The sequence below is a fragment of the Vigna unguiculata genome, chromosome 6 (assembly GCF_004118075.2).
Source record: "Vigna unguiculata cultivar IT97K-499-35 chromosome 6, ASM411807v1, whole genome shotgun sequence".
Classification (NCBI taxonomy): domain Eukaryota; kingdom Viridiplantae; phylum Streptophyta; class Magnoliopsida; order Fabales; family Fabaceae; genus Vigna; species Vigna unguiculata.
Genome location: NC_040284.1, coordinates 24449996 through 24469410, shown reverse-complemented (window position 1 = coordinate 24469410; position 19415 = coordinate 24449996). Strand labels below are relative to the sequence as shown.

At 35.0% G+C, this 19415-nt stretch overlaps 1 protein-coding gene across 3 annotated transcripts in view; it reads left to right on the top strand.

The window, feature by feature from the left end:
• The first annotated feature begins 3850 nt into the window (after positions 1 to 3850).
• Positions 3851 to 19415, top strand: part of LOC114187484 (exportin-4) — a 28994-nt gene continuing 13429 nt past the window's right edge. The window contains exons 1-16 of one of the 3 annotated variants that reach the window (XM_028075746.1): positions 3856 to 4111; positions 4217 to 4300; positions 5200 to 5287; positions 6577 to 6685; positions 7917 to 8015; positions 13477 to 13519; positions 14243 to 14314; positions 14416 to 14511; positions 14621 to 14857; positions 15040 to 15223; positions 15646 to 15757; positions 15877 to 15963; positions 16067 to 16205; positions 16455 to 16551; positions 16665 to 16727; positions 18363 to 18472. In XM_028075746.1, coding sequence (XP_027931547.1) covers positions 4217 to 4300; positions 5200 to 5287; positions 6577 to 6685; positions 7917 to 8015; positions 13477 to 13519; positions 14243 to 14314; positions 14416 to 14511; positions 14621 to 14857; positions 15040 to 15223; positions 15646 to 15757; positions 15877 to 15963; positions 16067 to 16205; positions 16455 to 16551; positions 16665 to 16727; positions 18363 to 18472 — 1620 coding nt within the window. In that variant the 5' untranslated portion in view covers positions 3856 to 4111. Of the gene's footprint in view, positions 4301 to 5199; positions 5288 to 6576; positions 6686 to 7916; positions 8016 to 13476; positions 13520 to 14242; positions 14315 to 14415; positions 14512 to 14620; positions 14858 to 15039; positions 15224 to 15645; positions 15758 to 15876; positions 15964 to 16066; positions 16206 to 16454; positions 16552 to 16664; positions 16728 to 18362; positions 18473 to 19415 lie in introns of all 3 variants that reach the window. The other 2 variants (XR_003605264.1, XR_003605263.1) reach the window with 2 other exon arrangements.

Here is a 19415-nt window from a genome sequence, read left to right as displayed (position 1 = left end):
TAATGAATCCAATGACATAAAACTTATGCGGAGCTAAAGTTTTGCAATATTTCATCTTAATTAATCATACAGATGTATAGATGTAAGAAAATTTATGGATAAAAATTAATCACATCGTATATAATTAATTGCAATTATATTTATTACGTAATTATAAATATCAATCCATCAAAATTGTCGTGGCTAATTCATTAAAAATTTACCCACCATTCAATCATTTAAAAAAAATATTCGCATCAACTTTATTTATAATGCAACCAAAATAAACAATAATATTCACATATATAAATTAATCATACAACAATATAATTTATATTACTATACATTACATATAAATAATATGTACAAAAACATGCATTATAGTACGTACAAAAAACATATATTATAGTAGGTACAAAAACATATATTATATTATGTAAAAAAACACATATTACATACACAAGTTTTATAGAAAAATAATCAAATTACAAATTTGATGAAATACTAAAAGATTATAATAAGTTGCATGTAATATTCATAAATCAAAGTCACACATGAATATCATTTATTTATTTGCATTAAAAATTACAAAATTATCATATACTCATACCCTTGGTAATCCTGATGATCCTAAAGTCCGTAATCTTGTTAGGGACATAGAAGACATGTATAAAAGAGTTGAAGAGAATATTTATTAGGAAATGCATAGTGGCATGCGTCCAAATGACAAGGTATTAATTTGTGCTCAACCTCATATGACTCAAAAAAATATAGGTTAAATTACTCTTTTGGTCTCTCTATTTGTCAAGAAGTTTCAGTTTGGTCCTCAAGTTATTAGTTGTCTCAATTTGGTCATCATTTTCTTAAAAAAATATTTAATTTGATCCTTACCGTTAGTTTGACCATACGGTGTTAAAGTCAACGCCACATATTAATGAAGAATTCTAAAAATATTTAATTTCTTTTAGGATCCAGCTTTTTTTTTTTGAATTTTTGGCTCGTAACAAAAAAAATCCGTTGGGTCTAATTAATAAATGGATAGAACTTGGTGGTTCTAATTATAACAGGGAAACAAAAAGCATCGAACTTTCATTTATTTTTTATTTGGATCATTACCCCACCTAAATGCCCATATGGAACAATTATATGAAACATTTTTGCCAAAGTTGTTAATATTTCTTAAAGCATGTATTCAATCATGCCGGTCTTGATCAAAATCCATACAAGTCTAGCCCAAATTTGGCCATAATCGACCATGTTGATCGGGCACAAAATTCGAGTGTATGCTGCAAATTTTTACCAAGTCAGGCTTGAACAAAATTTTGACATATTCATCTGAGTCGGCCCCGACAAAAATTTGGTTGAGTGAACCGTAGCCAAAATTCGACCGAATTTGACCAAGTCGGTCCTGACCAAAATTTGGCCAGGTTAACAACGAGCGAAAGTCAACCATGTCAGTCCCATGCAGAAATTCGATCGAGTTGGTTACAACCAAAATTCTGCCAAATTCGATCATGTCGGCCCTAAGAACACAATTTTTAGAAAATTCAGTTTAAATTTATTTTATAAAAAATGAATTATGGATTTTGAACTTGATCCAAATATTTGGATTGAGATTTAATTATTAATCCAAATATTTTTTTTTTTAAATTCCAAAGTAGTTTTGTTGAAAAAATGGATTTTAATAAAAAATTTAATCCAATTATTTGGATCTAAATTGGGTTTGGATTGGATCATTACAAATCCATTCCATGATCACACCTAATTCATTTTTGTGACGTTTATATTGTGAGCATCATACCTAAGGAGTTACAAGTTATACATATTGTGTTTGATTTTGTTTTGGAAGTATAGCATTAATTAATGTTATCTAAATTGATTGTGTAAACTTGCTTATAAAATTTTTGACTTTTGTCAAATAGATGTCTTCCTAAGTCAAGTTATCTCTTGTTTTAGGACAAGCAAGGTTTTAAGTGTTAGGGAGTTTGGTAACATTGTTTTCTACCTTTTATTGGTGTTTAGTTTTGTGCATAAAATAAACTTTTCCAAAACTTTTACTTGTTTAATCCTCAAGTTTATATTGTTTTTGTGGTATTTTGTATTTAGTTGATTTATGTTTTTTTACTACTAATATCTATTACGAGTGTGTGAAATAAGTCAATAGGAAGCAATTATGGTGAAGAAAAATAAGGTGGAACTCAATGAAGCATGATTGTTGAGATTATATGTAAAACAGTAATTTCTTATAATTATGTTGTTAAATATATATGCCTTTCTATTAAAGTTAGTATTTGAGTTTCATGTTTCATGTTTGATGTGGATTGTTCTCATGCTTGATTTATGATTGTTGAGGTGTTGGAAAATGTCTTTAGAATCTAAACTTGAAATTAAATACCTAATGGATGTTTATATATAAGAATAGAACTTGAGTTCATTAGTAATCTTAAACTCTTGAAACTAATGCATGATTCCACTTGTTGAAGATTTAAGAGATTCAAATTTGATCAGTGATCAGGCTTAAAGGCTTTAGGAATAAGATTTGAGCATTCTTGTGAATTAATTTTAACATGAATATGCAATTGAGATAATTTATAATTCTTGGGAATGAAGTGATTGAAGTCTAATATTGATAATTTGTAAATACATTATGTTAAATTCTTGTTGCACACCAAGTGTTTGATAAAAATACAAAAAAAAGTTTGCATTGTGTTTATGTGAACTTTGTGGTCTAATTAGGTTATTGAAGTTAAAAGTTGTCATATGTTCCATAAACAAAAATAATACTTATTCCTTACTATATGCGAGTGTTGCATTGTTTTACACTCACAACATCCTATGAATGTTGCTTATCAAAATATTTATGGCTTAGTCACTTTAGGAATAGAATTTTGAAGGAATTTTCTTTATACCAAAATTGCTAAGTGAAATAGATTTTTTTTAGCAAATTATACACTATACATAAAAAGAAAATAGATAGAATTTTCTTGGCATAATACGTGTAGCGAATAAATAATTGTTTAGAAAAACATTTAGCCTAAAATGTAGACATTATTATCCAATGCCATCTCACTTAGTGATTCGAAAATTATCCATTTATTTTGAAACAAATATTTTCTTTTTGTGATTTGTCCAACAAATTACCCTTGCATATAAATAACTCACAGTTGTTTTTCTTTCTAATAAAATACATAAAAAAGACGAAGAGGATTCTCAATTTTTTTTATAAATGGTTTTCCTATTTTATTATTTCATCTATAATCTATAAAATAAACTTTATTAAGAAAATTAAGTTCTTAATTTGTGAAACCCTGATCCCTATAACTTTGATATGTAATAGTTATATATGTTTTTATGTACTCCTAATTAAATTATTAAAATTACTAACATCTGTAAACCAAGATTCTTCATTAGAGACTAAGAATAATCTTAGAAAGATGTAAATAAAATATTAACACGAAGAATATCTTTTAAAATGTTTAGGCGGAGCACTACATCAATAAAACATTTAAACAAAGTTAAAAGAATTTTTTGGCACCAAACAAACCTTACTATTCCTCGAGTGAAATTATATTGTTTTTGTATTATTTACAACTTACACCTAAATTTACAACATTTGAAACATAATGTGATAGTTTTATTATTAATCACATAATCATGTGCATTTACATAGCAAATTTTCATTTAGGGTATTTGTAGGTTTTTTTTTTCTTGGATTAAGGCGGCTAGATTTTTTTGTTTAGTCTCTTAATTTGCTATTTTTTTATTTATTTTAAAACTAAATGAAAATTTTAATTTTATTAATTATTACAAGTATTATTTTTAGTTTTGTAAAGTAAAGTCAAGAAAAAAAAAAAAACTCTCTGGTATTTCGGAACTTGGACACACAGAAGAAAGGAGACTGGGTTGGGTGCAGTAGAAGTGGAGGGACTCAACCCAGCCGCTGAGACACATCACAGTCCAATGGACCCTTTGCTTCTGCTCTCACCGCGCTTCAAATAAATTCTTCTTTCTTATCTCACTACCCTAAACCCCTAACACTCTCACTCTTTCACTCTCCTCTTCTCATTTTCCGATTCATCCACTTCTCAAGCTTCTTGTCATCATCGGCGACGAAACGAGGCGTGTTTCCGCGGTGATCTTTCCGTTAATGCATGTAACGAAATTTAGCCAATCAAAACTAATTGAATCCTGATAAACTATTTTCAATTCATTTTCTCCAATTCGTTCTCTCGCGAAGATGCAAGGGTTTACGCCAACTACAGATTTGAAAGAGCTTCAGTCCACCATGCGAGCCATCGAGCAGGCTTGCGCTTCCATTCAGGTTCCAATCATTCTCTCCCGCTATAATCCCCCGCTCGTTTTTTTTGGAAGTGGAGAAGGAGAGAATGCAGAGATAAGAATAATGAACTCATTTTCCCTAGTTGTGAAATTGGATTGAGAATCTAAATACTAAATTATGAAAACATCCGTTTCACGTTTAGGTGTTCACCTTGGTTCTGATTATAGAACTAGCTCGAGTATCTGATATGTACTTTGACGTCTGTTGTTATTCCTCCCATGCTTGTGGTATATAATGAGAGATCGGCGGAGTGGAATTCCATGGGTTGTGATTATTCTGATGAGTGTTTTATTTGTTTTGTCCAGTTTAGAAGGTAAAAAAAAAAAAATAGCGCGATCACATTCATTCACAAAAGAATCAATTATTATGTTATATACACTAATATGGTAGTATATTTGCCTTTTTCTTTAGAATTTATTTCTAAACATTTTTTCCGAAACAAGGCAGATGTTAAACTGATGAACATGGCAAGTGTATTACTGCTTCTGAAATCTTCTTCATTTGTCAGTAGAAACTATTTGACAAGAAATAAGTGTGCAACACACAGTATCGTATTTTCTGCATTTTCTACTCTTTGTATTGCATAATAAAATGTTGTTTTAACTCCTGGCCTCTTTTCTAATCTTTTTGGTTCTTGTCGATTACCCATTCATCATGTCTAGGAGAACTACCTTTACTCGCATATAAAACCTCTCCCTTTCACCGTTAAAATATATATATATATATATATATATATATATATATATATGTATATGTATATTTATGTAGAGATATATGTATGTATATATGTATATACATATGTATGTATATGAACATATAGACATGCAAATAGATATACATATGTAGTCATGTTCTTATACTTGTTATGCATTTATTTTCAGATGCATATCAATCCAGGAGCTTCAGAGGCACTTATTTTGTCATTAGGCCAGTCTTCTCAGCCATATAAGACTTGCCAATTCATTCTTGGTGAGTTTCATGTTGTGTGACAAACAAAATATCTGCCTTGTGTAATGCAAATGATATTGGTCATTCAAATATATGAGAGTGGACGTATGATAACGGATGTTTAAGAAATTAATACATCTCTCAGCCTATTTATGCATTTATATATAAGAGTCCTTACATCAAAGATACGAAGATATGAAAAGACTACACCTAGGTGACAAATAAAAACATCTTTTTAGCTTTCTAGAGATAAACAAAAAGATAAGTTAACCTATTCTAACATTACCTTTACAGTGAACATAGTAATTCAATTTTTTAAATTCTCCTTTTCGTTACCATTGGGATGCCATCATATGGATCATAAACTATATTGAGAATGCTCTTGGGAAAGGTTTCATTTAAGAAGATAAGGGAAATACTGAAATTATTGGGTATGTGACTTTGATTGGATAGTAGAAACAAAATGTTGTGGTACGATGAAGTGCAAAAGTTGAATATGGGACAATGACATTAGTCACTTGTGAACTCATGGCTTAAACTACACCTTAAAGAGCTTAAATTCGAAGAAAGTTCCTCAATACACCTTATATGTGACAACTAGAAAGCATTAGACATTTCTTCTGATCTTATCTTTCATGAGATTACCAAACATATTGAGATGAATTGTCATTTCATAAAAAACTAGAATCTGGAGATATTGCCATTAGACTTGTCAACTCTAAGAGGACCAAATATTGAAAATATTTGTAGCAAGTTGGGTGTGTATAACTTGCATGTTTCAACTTGAGGTGACATGTTATAATTATAGAAATAAGGAGCAAGTATTATATAATAAAAAAATTCTAAAATATATATCATTCTGGCCCAAGCTCCGGTTGCTCATATCCTGACCAAGCTCTTTTGAAGACTTGCTTAACTCAGGGTTTTGAGTTTCTCACAAGCCTGAGTTTGTGGAGGAGTAGTAGAGTTCTGCTCTTTTTCTTTGTAAGCTAATTGACTATCTGCCTCATGAGCATGATTAGTTAATGTTGTTTGGCTTCTGCTACATCAGCTTCTTCTTTTTTATCAACAGCATAGTTAGTTACTGTAGTTAGATGATACTTTATAAGTTGTTTTTGCTTTTTGCTGCATCAACTTTGTTAGACTATCTTGTTGCTTATCTTGTGCTAGTCTCTGTTACTATGTAAATTGATCTCATATCTTGTGAGATTAGAATATGAAATAACAAAGTTCTTAGGAACTGTCTCTCTCTCTCTCTCTCTTTTAACTTATAGGTTTTCTAAAATACTGCAATGGTTTTATCTGTGCAGAAAATTCCCAGGTGGCAACTGCAAGGTTTCAAGCAGCTGCAGCAATCCGAGAAGCAGCTATTAGAGAATGGGTTGTTCTCAGTGCTGATGTCAAGAGAAACTTGATAAGGTTTTCTATAACCTTCTATTCCACTAACTTTTGTGTTGTTTTTGATATTTCCATCATAAGTAGCCTTGTTCATATGGTTTACAATAACACATCTTTTTGATGTACCTAATAGTAGTTGTTCCATACATTACCAAAAAGTTGTTACTGTTGATAACATTACTCTTGTGAAGCCTCTCAATCCAACCCAAAGGTAAAAAAGGCTTGAGTTGTGTATCCATGATTTGGTGAGAAATAAACCTTGTTGGTTTGGGTTAATATATCCCATCACATTCTTCCCATCCCAACTGGCCCAAGCCAAACCGATTTTATTTGTATTAAGCATTAATTTTTCCTAAAGAGACCCAACCCATTTATCGGGTTTGGAGCAAGATTTTTCATACTGCAGCCACCCTTCTTCGGTGTGTTTTGCTGGTGAATAGGATAATGCAGAGATTCTTGCATCATGTTTAGCACAATTTTTTTTTGTGGTTAAGAAAAGCTGTGATGAGAAAAATAAAATAGGAAAAGGCATGAACTTTCAGTACTATGCATATGCCCATGGACTGCAAAATTGAATGAAATACAAAGCGCACTTTAAATGAAGGGCCTATCAAGACTATAGATGTAAAACATAACTGATGTATGTATACCTCTTTAATAGCTGTCTGGATTTTATAATACTGATACTTGATCTTTTTTCCTGTGTCATAAAAAAGGAAAACATTGTTGTGCCATTTGTTTTTAGACTTTCCTTATCGATCCACCTAAAGGTAGTGCATGGAACTATGTATGTGTTACCAAATATATTGTTATGGCTTCAAGTAGTATGGTTGTTCCTAAATCGTTGCCTCAAGAACTGGGAGGGAGCCAAATATGTATAACATGTCTCTTGTTTGATAGTTACAAGACAACTTTCTGTCAGACATAGTCATGCTGATGCTTCTATTTGATCTTTAGTTACTAATTGTCAAAATAAAACTTAGATCTAAAAAAAAAAGTAAACGTAAATGTGAAAAATAATTACTCAGTTATTTCTTTTCTGATTTCTTAAAGTGAGAGATGCAATTTATATAATACAAGCATGAAGCTAATGTCGGACTAAGCTCAACAGAAATAACTACTTTGCTGATGTGTATGTAGCAGAAATAACCACTTTGCTAATGTGACAAATGCCACTCAGTTTTACAAAAAACATAAGTTTTATTCTCTTACTCTGATGTCCGATTCCTCTTTCAATATCTGTTACTTGCAGTTTTTGTCTGTGCTATATCATGCAACATGCTAGTTCTCCTGATGGTTATGTTCAAGCAAAGGTCGCATCTGTGGCTAGTCAGTTGATGAAAAGGGGTTGGTAAGTAGTGCATTCTATTTTTTATTTTAGTTTTATTAGGAGATTAACTGAATATGTAACCTGCATACAACCATGTCTCATTTATACATATATTTGTAGTGTTTTTTTTCTACTATGTGGTTCTTATATTTGTTAGAATTATTACCTATTATATCATTAACCCTATGTATAGGGTGTTGAGTGTGGGAAACTATCTATGTATAGGGTGTTGAGTGTGGGAAACTATCTATGTATAGGATGTTGAGTGTGGGAAACTATCTACTGCCATATCTACTGCTGCATGTAATCATGCCTAGTATCTTAGAGTAGTCTTTTCATATGTACTTGCTTCATTATAAATAGAAGAGGAGAGTGGTACTGTTGTCCACTACTCATATATTTTAAAGTCTCAGTCTCAAGTTGGTATCAGAGCGGGTCGATCCCGCTCTGGTTTCTGTCTCATCTGGTCCGTCACTGCTGTCCTCGGTTGATCGCCGTTAGTCACCGCCGCTGTCCGCGGCTGTGCAAGTTCGTTTAACCTCGTTTCTGAACTACCCAACACTGCTAAACAACATTTCAACACTATCTGCCACTGTCTGCAGTCCTACGCCGCCGTTCGCCGTCGTCCGCCGCCGTTCGCCGTCGTCCGCCGCCGTCCACCGACGCAGTTCCGTCCGGAAACCACCGGATCTGAACCACCTCTCCGCGCGACAGCCAACCCCGCCGGTGTCGCAGGCAGCGCCGTCGCCACGCGCCTCCACGCGCGTCATCTTTGTTCGCTGCTGTCAGGCGCGTGCCGCCCACGCGCCGCCTTCCAGTCGTCGGTTCGTCGTCGCGCCACCTCCGTCGCCGTCGCTGGAGCCTCCTCTACCCGTTTTGACCATCAAACCTCTGTTCCTGTGAAGTCCAGTAGCACCTCTTGTGGAAATCGTCACTTTCAAATTCGAAAATCGTCACTGTTTCACTGTTTTCCGAGATCCTCTCTGTTTTTGTTTATTCTCTTGATCATATCATGGCCACTGGAGGTACTGGGAGTGCTATTTCATTCTCCGGAAGCCCCTGCATTACGTCCGAGAAACTAAATGGCCAAAATTACTTATCTTGGTCCGCTGCCGTCGAGATGTGGTTTCTCGGTCAAGGACACCACGAACACCTTGAGAAAGATGGCAGCCACGTACCTTCTGAAAAAGCTGAACAGTGGAAACAAGCAGATTTCCAACTATGTGCTCGATCGTGGCAGTCGGTGGAACCACGACTTTTGATGTCCCTACGGGCCTTAAAAACTTGCCACTTGTTTTGGAAGCGAACTCAAAATATCTATGCAAATGATATTCAACGCCTCTATGATTCGGCGAACAAGTTGGCATCTATTGAAATGACTAACCATGATATGATTTCATTCATGAATGACGCTCAAGCTGCTGTGGAAGAACTTCGAATGTTCTTGGAAGTCGACTCTCTAGATGAAATGAAGAAAAAGCTTGACAAGTACTATATGGTAATGATCCTCCGCGCTATACACCCAGACTTTAATCATATCCGAGATTAGCTTTTGACCTCTCATGAGGTTCCTTCCATGGAAACTTTGATCTCCCGCATGATACGTGTTCCAACTCTTCAAACTCCAGAAACTCTTGCTGTAATGGAACCATCTGTCATGGTCGCCACCCGAGGAAGAGGAGGTCGTGGAACTAGAGGAGGTGGACGTGGAGGTCGTGGGCGTCCTCAGTGTACGTATTGTAAAAGAATGGGTCATACCCAAGAAAACTGCTACACTTTACATGGATTTCTTGCCAAAACAACCAATGTCTCCCAGGCAGAGACTACTGACTCCAAGTTCACTGAGGACGAGTATCAAGAGTACCTACGCCTCAAATCCAACAGCTTGGCACAATCATCTCAAGCTCCAAGTACATCAACTGTTTGCATCTCTCAATCCATGGAAGGTCACAATTCATGGGTAATTGACTCTGGTGCTTCTGATCACATTTCTGGTAATACCTCCTTGTTCTTAACCATTTCATTTCAAGAAAAATCTCATTTTATAACCCTCGCGAATGGTTCTGAAACATCCTCAAAGGGAGTCGGTCAAGCCATCTTATCTCCGTCCTTAAATTTAAAATCTGTCCTTTTTGTCCCTAATTGTCCTTTCAATTTAATTTCCTTAAGTCAGTTAACCAAAACATTGAATTGCTCTGTAACCTTCGATAACAAATCTTTTGTTATACAGGAGCGTGGCTCGGGGAGACAGATTTGAGAAGGATATGAAGCGGGCGGATTATACCATTTTGGATCTCGTCCACGTGTGTCATGTGTTGCAGCTCCCAATCCTAAAATGTTACATGATCGGCTTGGTCACCCTCACCTGTCCAAGTTAAAGAAAATGTTTCCTGATCTTAGTCGTCTCCAGACTTTAGAATGTGAGTCATGTCAACTAGGAAAACATGTTAGATCTACCTTTCCTAAAAGGTCTCAATCAAAGTGTACTTCTAGTTTTTCTGTCATCCATTCCGATATCTGGGAACCTAGTCGTGTCTCATCTTTTGGCTTTAGGTATTTTGTTACTTTCATTGATGAATATTCGAGATGTACTTGGGTCTATCTTATGAATGATCGTTCTGAATTATTATCCCTCTTCACATCCTTTTTGAATGAAATCAAGAATCAATTTGGTCAAGTAATTAAAATCTTAAGAAGTGACAATGCCAAAGAGTATTTTTCGTCTGCTCTTTCTAATGTTTTGAGTTCCCATGGTATCCTGCACCAGTCTACTTGTCCTCATACGCCACAACAAAATGGTATAGCCGAAAGAAAAAATAGACACTTAGTTGAAACTGCTCGTACCCTTTTGCTTAGTGCCAACGTTCCTGTCCATCACTGGGGAGATGTCATCTTAACTGCAGGATTTCTTATTAATCGGACGCCATCTTCCTCTCTTAATCATAAGGTCCCTTTCTCCATTCTGTTCCCAGAAAATCCTCTTTTTCACACTTCTCCTAAAGTTTTTGGTTGTGTATGTTTTGTTCATGACATGTCTCCCGGGTTAGACAAGCTTTCTGCTCGCTCTCTCAAATGTGTTTTCTTGGGCTATTCACGACTTCAAAAAGGGTATCGATGTTACTCTCCTGAAACCAAGAAATATTACATGTCTGCCAATGTTACATTTTTTGAACAGACCCCTTACTTCTCTCCCTCTGTTCAAGATGTCCATGTCATACAGCAGGTCCTTCCTATTCCCGTGGTTGAGTACAATAGTTCCAATGTCCCTGTCACTCCAAGTCTCGACCAAAGTCCTCCTGAGCCATCATCTCCACCTATTGATTCTCTCCAACACAGGACGCCGACGAATAGTCCAGTTGTTCAAGAACATGGTGAATCCCCTACTTCAGATTCTTCTCCCTCGTCTCTTGATCCCACGACTCCTGTTGAAGGTGATTCAGGTTGGCCCATTGCTCTCAGAAAAGGTACTCGTTCCTCTCGAAATCCACATCCCATTTATAATTTTCTTAGCTATCACCGATTATCGCCTTCCTATTGTTCACTTTTATCCTCAGTGTCTTCTGTTGTTATACCCAAAAATGTGGCAATTGATCATCCTGGATGGCGACAAGCCATGATTGCAGAGATGCAGGCTCTTGAAAGCAATCATACTTGGGAGCTCATGCCCCTCCCTTCGGGTAAGAAGGCTGTTGGTTGTCGATGGGTGTATGCAATTAAAGTTGGCCCCGATGGTCAGGTTGATCGACTCAAAGCCTGATTGGTTGCAAAAGGGTACACTCAGGTTTATGGCCTTGACTATTGTGACACCTTCTCTCCCGTGGCCAAGATGACTACTATTCGCCTCTTCTTTGCAATGGCAGCAATTCGTCACTGGCCGCTTCTTCAATTGGATATCAAAAATGCCTTCCTTCATGGTGATCTTGAGGAGGAAGTTTACATGGAGCAACCTCCTGGGTTTGTTGCTCAGGGGGAGTCTGTTATGGTATGCAAATTGCATCGATCTTTATATGGCCTCAAAAAATCACTACGAGCTTGGTTTGGAAAATTCAGCTCCATTGTTCAGAAATTTGGGTTAAGACGCAGTAAGGCAGATCACTCAGTCTTTTACAAACATACCTCTCCTGGGAAATGTGTCTACCTGATAGTATATGTTGATGATATTGTTATTACAGGAAATGATACTACTGGAATATCTCAACTGAAGGAGCACTTGTGTAAACATTTTCAAACCAAGGATCTCGGAAGCCTCAAATACTTCTTGGGCATTGAAGTAGCTCAGTCAAAAGATGGAGTTGTAATCTCTCAAAGGAAATATGCTCTTGATATATTACAAGAAACAGGTATGATTGACTGCAGACCAGTAGAGAGTCCTATGGACCCAAATCAGAAGTTAACAACGGAAGAAGGCGAATTATTCTCCGATCCAAAGAGATATAGGAGGCTCGTTGGAAAGTTAATTTATCTCACTATTATGAGGCCTGATCTATCTTTCGCAGGTTGAATTGTTATCCAGTTTATGCAGACTCCATGTCTTGGACATTGGAATGCCATCATCCGTATTTTAAGGTACCTCAAGAAGGCTCCAGGACAAGGTTTGCTATATGAAGATAAAGGAAATGTTCAAATCTCTGGGTACTGTGATGCTGATTGGGCAGGCTCTCCTATTGACAGACGCTCTACTACGGGATATTGTGTCCTCCTTGGAGGAAATGTTATCTCTTGGAAAAGTAAGAAGCAAAATGTAGTGGCTCGATCCACCGCTGAAGCTGAATATCGGACAATGGCGTCTCTCACGTGTGAACTCATATGGGTAAAACAATTTCTTCGAGAGCTTAACTTATGTGAAATTCAGACCATGAAGATGTACTGTGACAACCAGGCTGCTCTCCACATTGCATCAAATCCAGTGTTTCATGAGAGAACTAAACACATAGAAATTGACTGCCTCTTTGTTCGAGAAAAATTGATGACCAAGGAAATTTGTACTGAGTTCGTTGGGTCAAATGACCAACTTGCAGATGTGTTGACCAAATCATTAAGGGGACCTCGGATTGAGTTCATTTGCTCCAAGCTTGGTTCATACAATTTGTATGCTCCAGCTTGAGGGGGAGTGTTAGAATTATTACTTATTGTATCATTAACCCTATGTATAGGGTGTTGAGTGTGGGAAACTATCTATGTATAGGATGTTGAGTGTGGGAAACTATCTACTGCCATATCTACTGCTGCATGTAATCATACCTAGTATCTTAGAGTAGTCTTTTCATATGTACTTGCTTCATTATAAATAGAAGAGGAGGAGAGTGGTACTGTTGTCCACTACTCATATATTTTAAAGTCTCAGTCTCAAGTATATTATAGCAAGTTGTGTATTTTCTGTAGAAGAAAAAGATTATTATATTCTTGTAGATCAGTATAGTTAAGGTTTTGTGGTTATGGTTTCATTTGTCTTACAGTTCGTTTGGTAAATGTTTTCTTGTAGGCTTGAGTTTATGGCTGGAGAGAAGGTGGTTTTCTTTTATCAGGTGCTGACATATTTTGTTTCTGTTTATAATTGCTTTCAGTTTTTTTGGTCTCAATATTACACTTTTTGCCTGTCTGCTACTTTTTCTTAATTCCGCTCATATTTCTGGTCTCAAAATGAGTAATTTTGTCACAATTCTAATTATATGCGTAAATTATCAGTGGGCTGTTCAAATTTCTCTGAATTGATTACACTGATGACTGAACTACTAAAGTAAATTTGAGTGGTAATTTAGTTTTCTTTAGTTGGACAGAAACTTTTTGTTGGGTTGCTCATTATGGGATTGTGTAGAAATAAGGAGCTGATCTTATAATCAGAAATATTATTATAATTATAGGAATAAGGTCTTTCTGATCCTAAATAATTAGGAATATATATTATTCAGAAAATATTTATTTACTTTCGTATTATATCTTTGCTATTAGACGATATAAAATCTCCCCTATTTCTTGTATTGATTTTTTTTTTCTCAGTATAAAAAAAGCATCCGTGCAGTCTTAGAAACACACGGTTTCTATTCACTGTTTTTCTCTTTCCTAGATTTTAACATCTTTACATTTTAAGATGTTTCAGATGACTAACCATTGCAATTGCTAATCTATTATTTGCCTCATCTTCTGTTTATTCTATTCACTTAACTTTAAGAGGCCATACCATTGAGGATTTTTAGTTTACTCTCAAACATCCGTGTTTCATGCAAGCCTGACAGTTTTATATATTGCAGGTGAACAAGGCCATTGTAGGTGCTCATGGCATAGACATGCAGTTTGCTGGAATAAAATTCCTTGAATCATTGGTATTAGATTTTTTACGATTAAGAAATTTTACCCATTTCTTCTTATTGCTTTGGCTTTAAACGTGTTGTTTTAGTTTTTTTATTTCATTCAATATCTATAGCTATCAGAATTTTCTCCATCTACTTCAAGTGCTATGGGCCTTCCAAGGGAATTTCATGAGCAGTGTAGGAGGTCACTTGAACGGGAGTACCTGAAGGTCTTTCTGATTTTTAATATGTATTTTCAGTTTTTTTTTTCCAAGTTAATTGATTTTCATTAGAATTAGCATAGCTTCCTGAATTGTTATCCCCTCTTTTATATTATAGACATTCTACCTTTGGGCACAAGAAGCGGCTTTAAGTGTCACAAACCGGATTATTGAATCTGACTCTGCTGTACCCGAGGTTAAAGTTTGCACTGCTGCACTGGATCTCATGCTTCAAATCCTGAATTGGGATTTTCGTAGCAATACCAGTGACACAAAACTAAATGTAAATGTCTTCTCTGCTGGAGTTAGACAGGATGGAGATTCTCTTAAAAAGTCTGAATATCACGTAGTGCAGGTAATGAGTTGGTTTGCTTACTTAACAATGCACATGAATTTGATAGAACTAAACGTAACACACTACATATTGGTCACCATTGCACATTAAGCAAGAAACATCATGATTAGGTCATAACTAGAAATTTAGACTGTAATCTCCCTTCAATTGGCCTTCATTATGTTTTTCATGCTAATATGCAGCCTGGTTCTGAATGGCGAGACGTGTTAGTTTTAAGTGGTCATGTTGGATGGCTTTTGAGTTTATATGCAGCATTGAGGCTGAAATTTTCACGCGAAGGATACTGGATGGACTGCCCTGTTGCAGTCTCTGCTCGAAAGCTAGTTGTACAATTTTGTTCTTTAACAGGACCTGTATTTCTTTCTGGTATAAGTATTACTTGTCTTCCCTTTTGCGTATTGCATTTTCATTTTATTAATTACAATCTTCAAGTTGATAAGTATTCTACCTTTATTAGGAGGGATTTGACAGAGATGTCTTCTGAGAAGCATGGAATGAGACTATAGTGATAATGATTTTTGAAGCCCATGTTGCTTTAAAATTTTTAAACTCTTCATTACAACCTTTGCAGTTCTTGCTTCAATATAAAAAATTTCAAACTGCTACTCGCACAGTTGTGCTGCTGGATTTTACTGGATTACTAGTTATTGATGAAAGGATCCTGATCAGTCTTAAACCTCAGGGACATGTTTACCTGTGTAACCATTACAACCCCTGTCCCCTAAAATATATAAGTTTTGGAAATCCTTTATTTGAATTTCTTTGACATTATTTGTTCCGTGATTTAGATGATAGAAAAATGCACGAGCAACATCTGCTGCAGCTCCTATCTGGGATAATAGAGTGGGTAGATCCTCCTGATGCTGTTTCAAAAGCTATTGAAAATGGGAAAAGTGACAGGTTTGGAGAATATTCATCTGCATAATGCACGTTCAAATTCAGTTACCTACCTACACATACCCATCCGATCAGTTTTTACAATATGTATTAACCCTGAACTTGATGTTGGTTTCATTCAGTGAGATGCTTGATGGCTGTCGAGCATTATTGGCCATTGCAAATGTAACAACTCCCCATGATTTTGACGGTTTGCTAAAATCTATGAGGTCATAGTTAGCATAATTTGATAGTGTAGGTCTTTCTCGGTGTTGATCATAATGACAGTTGAAATAAACTGACAAGGGTAAACATTTTGTTTTGATACTTTAGGCCTATGGGTACTCTTACCTTTTTGTCAATGTTGATGTCTGAAGTTATTAAAGTCCTCATGACTAGTAACACAGAAGAGGAGACTTGGAGCTGGGAAGCACGTGATGTTTTATTGGATACTTGGACTGCCATTCTAACGGTATTCATTTGAATGACTTGTTTGCAACATTTTCCTTGTTTCATCTAATTTTAATAACATTTTTTCAATGAAAATAGAAGTATGGAAACTTGTTTAGTTCTGGCATTATTTATTTTTTTCATAAAATTCACGTAGTTGTAGGTGACATTATGTAACCTTGACATCCCAGCCAGGCTAGCCCCCCCAAGGCCCATTAATCATATGCTAGTTCTAGTGATTACACTGAACTATATTTATTTCTCTTTCCAGCCAATAAACACAATCAATGTGAATGCTTTGCTTCCACCTGATGGGATAACAGCTGCTGCTAATCTCTTCAGTTTCATTGTAGAGTGCGAGCTACGATGTAAAACCTCTATGAAAATTTCTACAATGTTGTCCTTTTCTTCATACAATTGTATTACTTTCTTTTTCTGCATTTACTATCTTATGATAATGTGACTTTCCTTTTTTATTTAGTGGCTTCTGCAACAGCATTTAATGATGAGGGCGATTCAGACTATCTTCATGCTTCTGTATCAGGTATGAAACCAAGATTATAAAACATTGCACATGTTATTATTATGTTGTAATTTATGTTCTTGTTGATATTTGTCTTTTCTGTTGCTGGATTCTTTAAGCTGTTATACTACTGAACATAGAACACAGACTGCATACAAAACAGATGTTGACATGAGACAGACAGAATCCTGTTTTATAATATCAGTGATTGGTTGAAAACTCCATTTAGTGCTGCAAATGGGAAGTTGTTGCCTTGAAAATGTAAACTCAAAATGTGGTAAAATTGCATGGTCATTGATGCCTTGTTGAAATACAAATGCCACATTAGCAGGATAGAACGAAGTTAAATAATATGTAATAGGGTAATGATCCAAAGTGATAAGACACTTGTACATCCAAGTCACTCAAGTTGAAAGTTTACTAACTCTCACTTACGGACAAGGGCACTCTCATAATTCTAATATAGTACCAAAGCCTATAAATCTAAGGAAGACTTGTAGCCCAAATAAGAAAAAGAGGCCGATAACAAATTGAAATACTCAACAAGAAGGAAGCTTAGTAATGGTGGAAGGCAGACAGACATGTGGCTTCTAAAACTTAAGAAATGAATCCCAAGTCCAGGCGATAAAGGAAAGTAAGACCTGCGACGGCCTTTGAGATGCGGAAACATGAAGTACAATCCAAAGCTGGGAATTGAAGACAAGTTAGAATTGGACCAAGGTAGTTGGAGGCAAGGGCGTTTGGGAGAACATGCCATACATTGGTATTTGGTGGGTTTGAAATAAGTTAAAGAGTATTTTAAGTAAAAGGCCATGAGTTTGAAGTGCCACCATATTTTTAGGACATAATGGCCACTCAAGCTAAAAATTATAATTCACTCTTGGGCAATGACAACGCATAAATTGTAAAATGCCTTTAGTGGTAGCCTCTTCCTTGATAATTAAATCACTTTTTTATTATTAACAGATTGAAACTAATATTTGAAATGGAATGGATAGGGACCTAGTGTGGGGGGCATCAATATTACACAAATTACTTAACAACTAAAATACAATATTGCAATTGGAAATGAAATATAGTTTGTGCTAGATATATGAGTTGATTATGTTAGAGATATGATTTGATTACATTAAATAAGGAGATATGATGTATTTCTTAGGGAACTATCTTATCAAATATTTTCCCTATTAGATATTAATTTTGTTCCTTATTATTGTATCTCTTGTTCACTATAAATAATAATACTTGTGTGTACCCAACACACAAATTTCGTTGTATTCCTTCTTGGTTTCTCTCTTCTCAACGTGGTACTAGAGGACTACCATTCTTTTGTGACATGTTTTGAGATCGATCCTTTCAAGTCATTGTATTATTTTTTATAGCATATTAGTATTAGTTAGAATTAAGTGGAACAAAGTCTTTTTTAGATTTATTTGAACTATTAACTTAAAAGGGGCTGCAATAGTTTTCCACGGTTCAATTTCATTGATTTTGTTTAAGGCCGATGGTTTCCTTCAAGAACACATCCAGTTCTTGTTTGAAAATATCCTCTACAATAACAAAGTATTATGATTTTTCATCACCAGAAATCAATCCGATATCATAATTGGGCTTGACGAATTTCCTTTTTGTTTTTAAATTGTAATGTTTTTGCAGCCATGGATGAAAGGTTAAGCTGCTATGCGCTTATTGCAAGAGCTTCTATTGATGTTACTATTCCTTTGCTCCTAAGAGTATTTTCCGAGCGGGTGGCACGCCTTAATCAGGTTGGTTTTATATTTGTGGAATGGTATCAAGATGCACTTTATTGACTAGTGGAAACACATGTATTCACTTTTTCTCACAATAATAACAAAATATATAACTAAAAAAGTAATTATTAAAATAAAAAGTGATTATTAAATTTATATTACAATTATAAAAGTGTGTAAAAAAAAGTTGTTTTATTAATTTTTTTTTATAATTGTATAATAAGATTAGATGTAGCTTTTCTTTATGATAAGTATTACTTATAGTGGGTAGTCTTTTATAAATTAATAAAATGTTATATTTATAAGGGTCAAAATGGTAAAAAATTGAGTCACAAAAAAGGTAGTTTTAAAAAAAATAGCCTTCTTTATGTATGGTTATAGATTACAAATTTTTGGGACTCTCAAAATGATGTGGGTCACCCTCTATTTATCGGATATCACACAATTTTGAAAATCTCAGTAGAATGGTCTGATGGTAAAGATTGTTTTAGAGAATGGGTTTAGATTTCTCTCTATCTTTTTTATGGGGATGAACTTTTTTTCATGAGTATTTTAGATCTGTTGGCTATTAGTTTATTTTCTACCCCATCCCCTGTTTCTGAATATTATTAATTGTTTTGACTGCAAAGATTGATATCAGTTATTGTTGATACTGCAAAAAGTTGATATTTGTTATTAACAACATAAAGAATAAAATGAACAATTGTTCAGAATCCAAGAATTTAGATGTAAGCCACGGGGCTGGAGAGCCGAGACAGGATTTCTTTTTTGTTTCATTTAGAAGAATGTTCGTTACACCCTTTTACAGGAGGTGGATAAAGCAATGTAAAAATAATGGATGTGTTTGATAGTCTAAGGAAGAGATTCTATAAAGAAATGTTCTTTAGAGAGAAAGGAGTTGGGAGAAAATCTCCAGGAAAATAAAATTCAGTATTCTTGTTATGTATATCAGCTATAT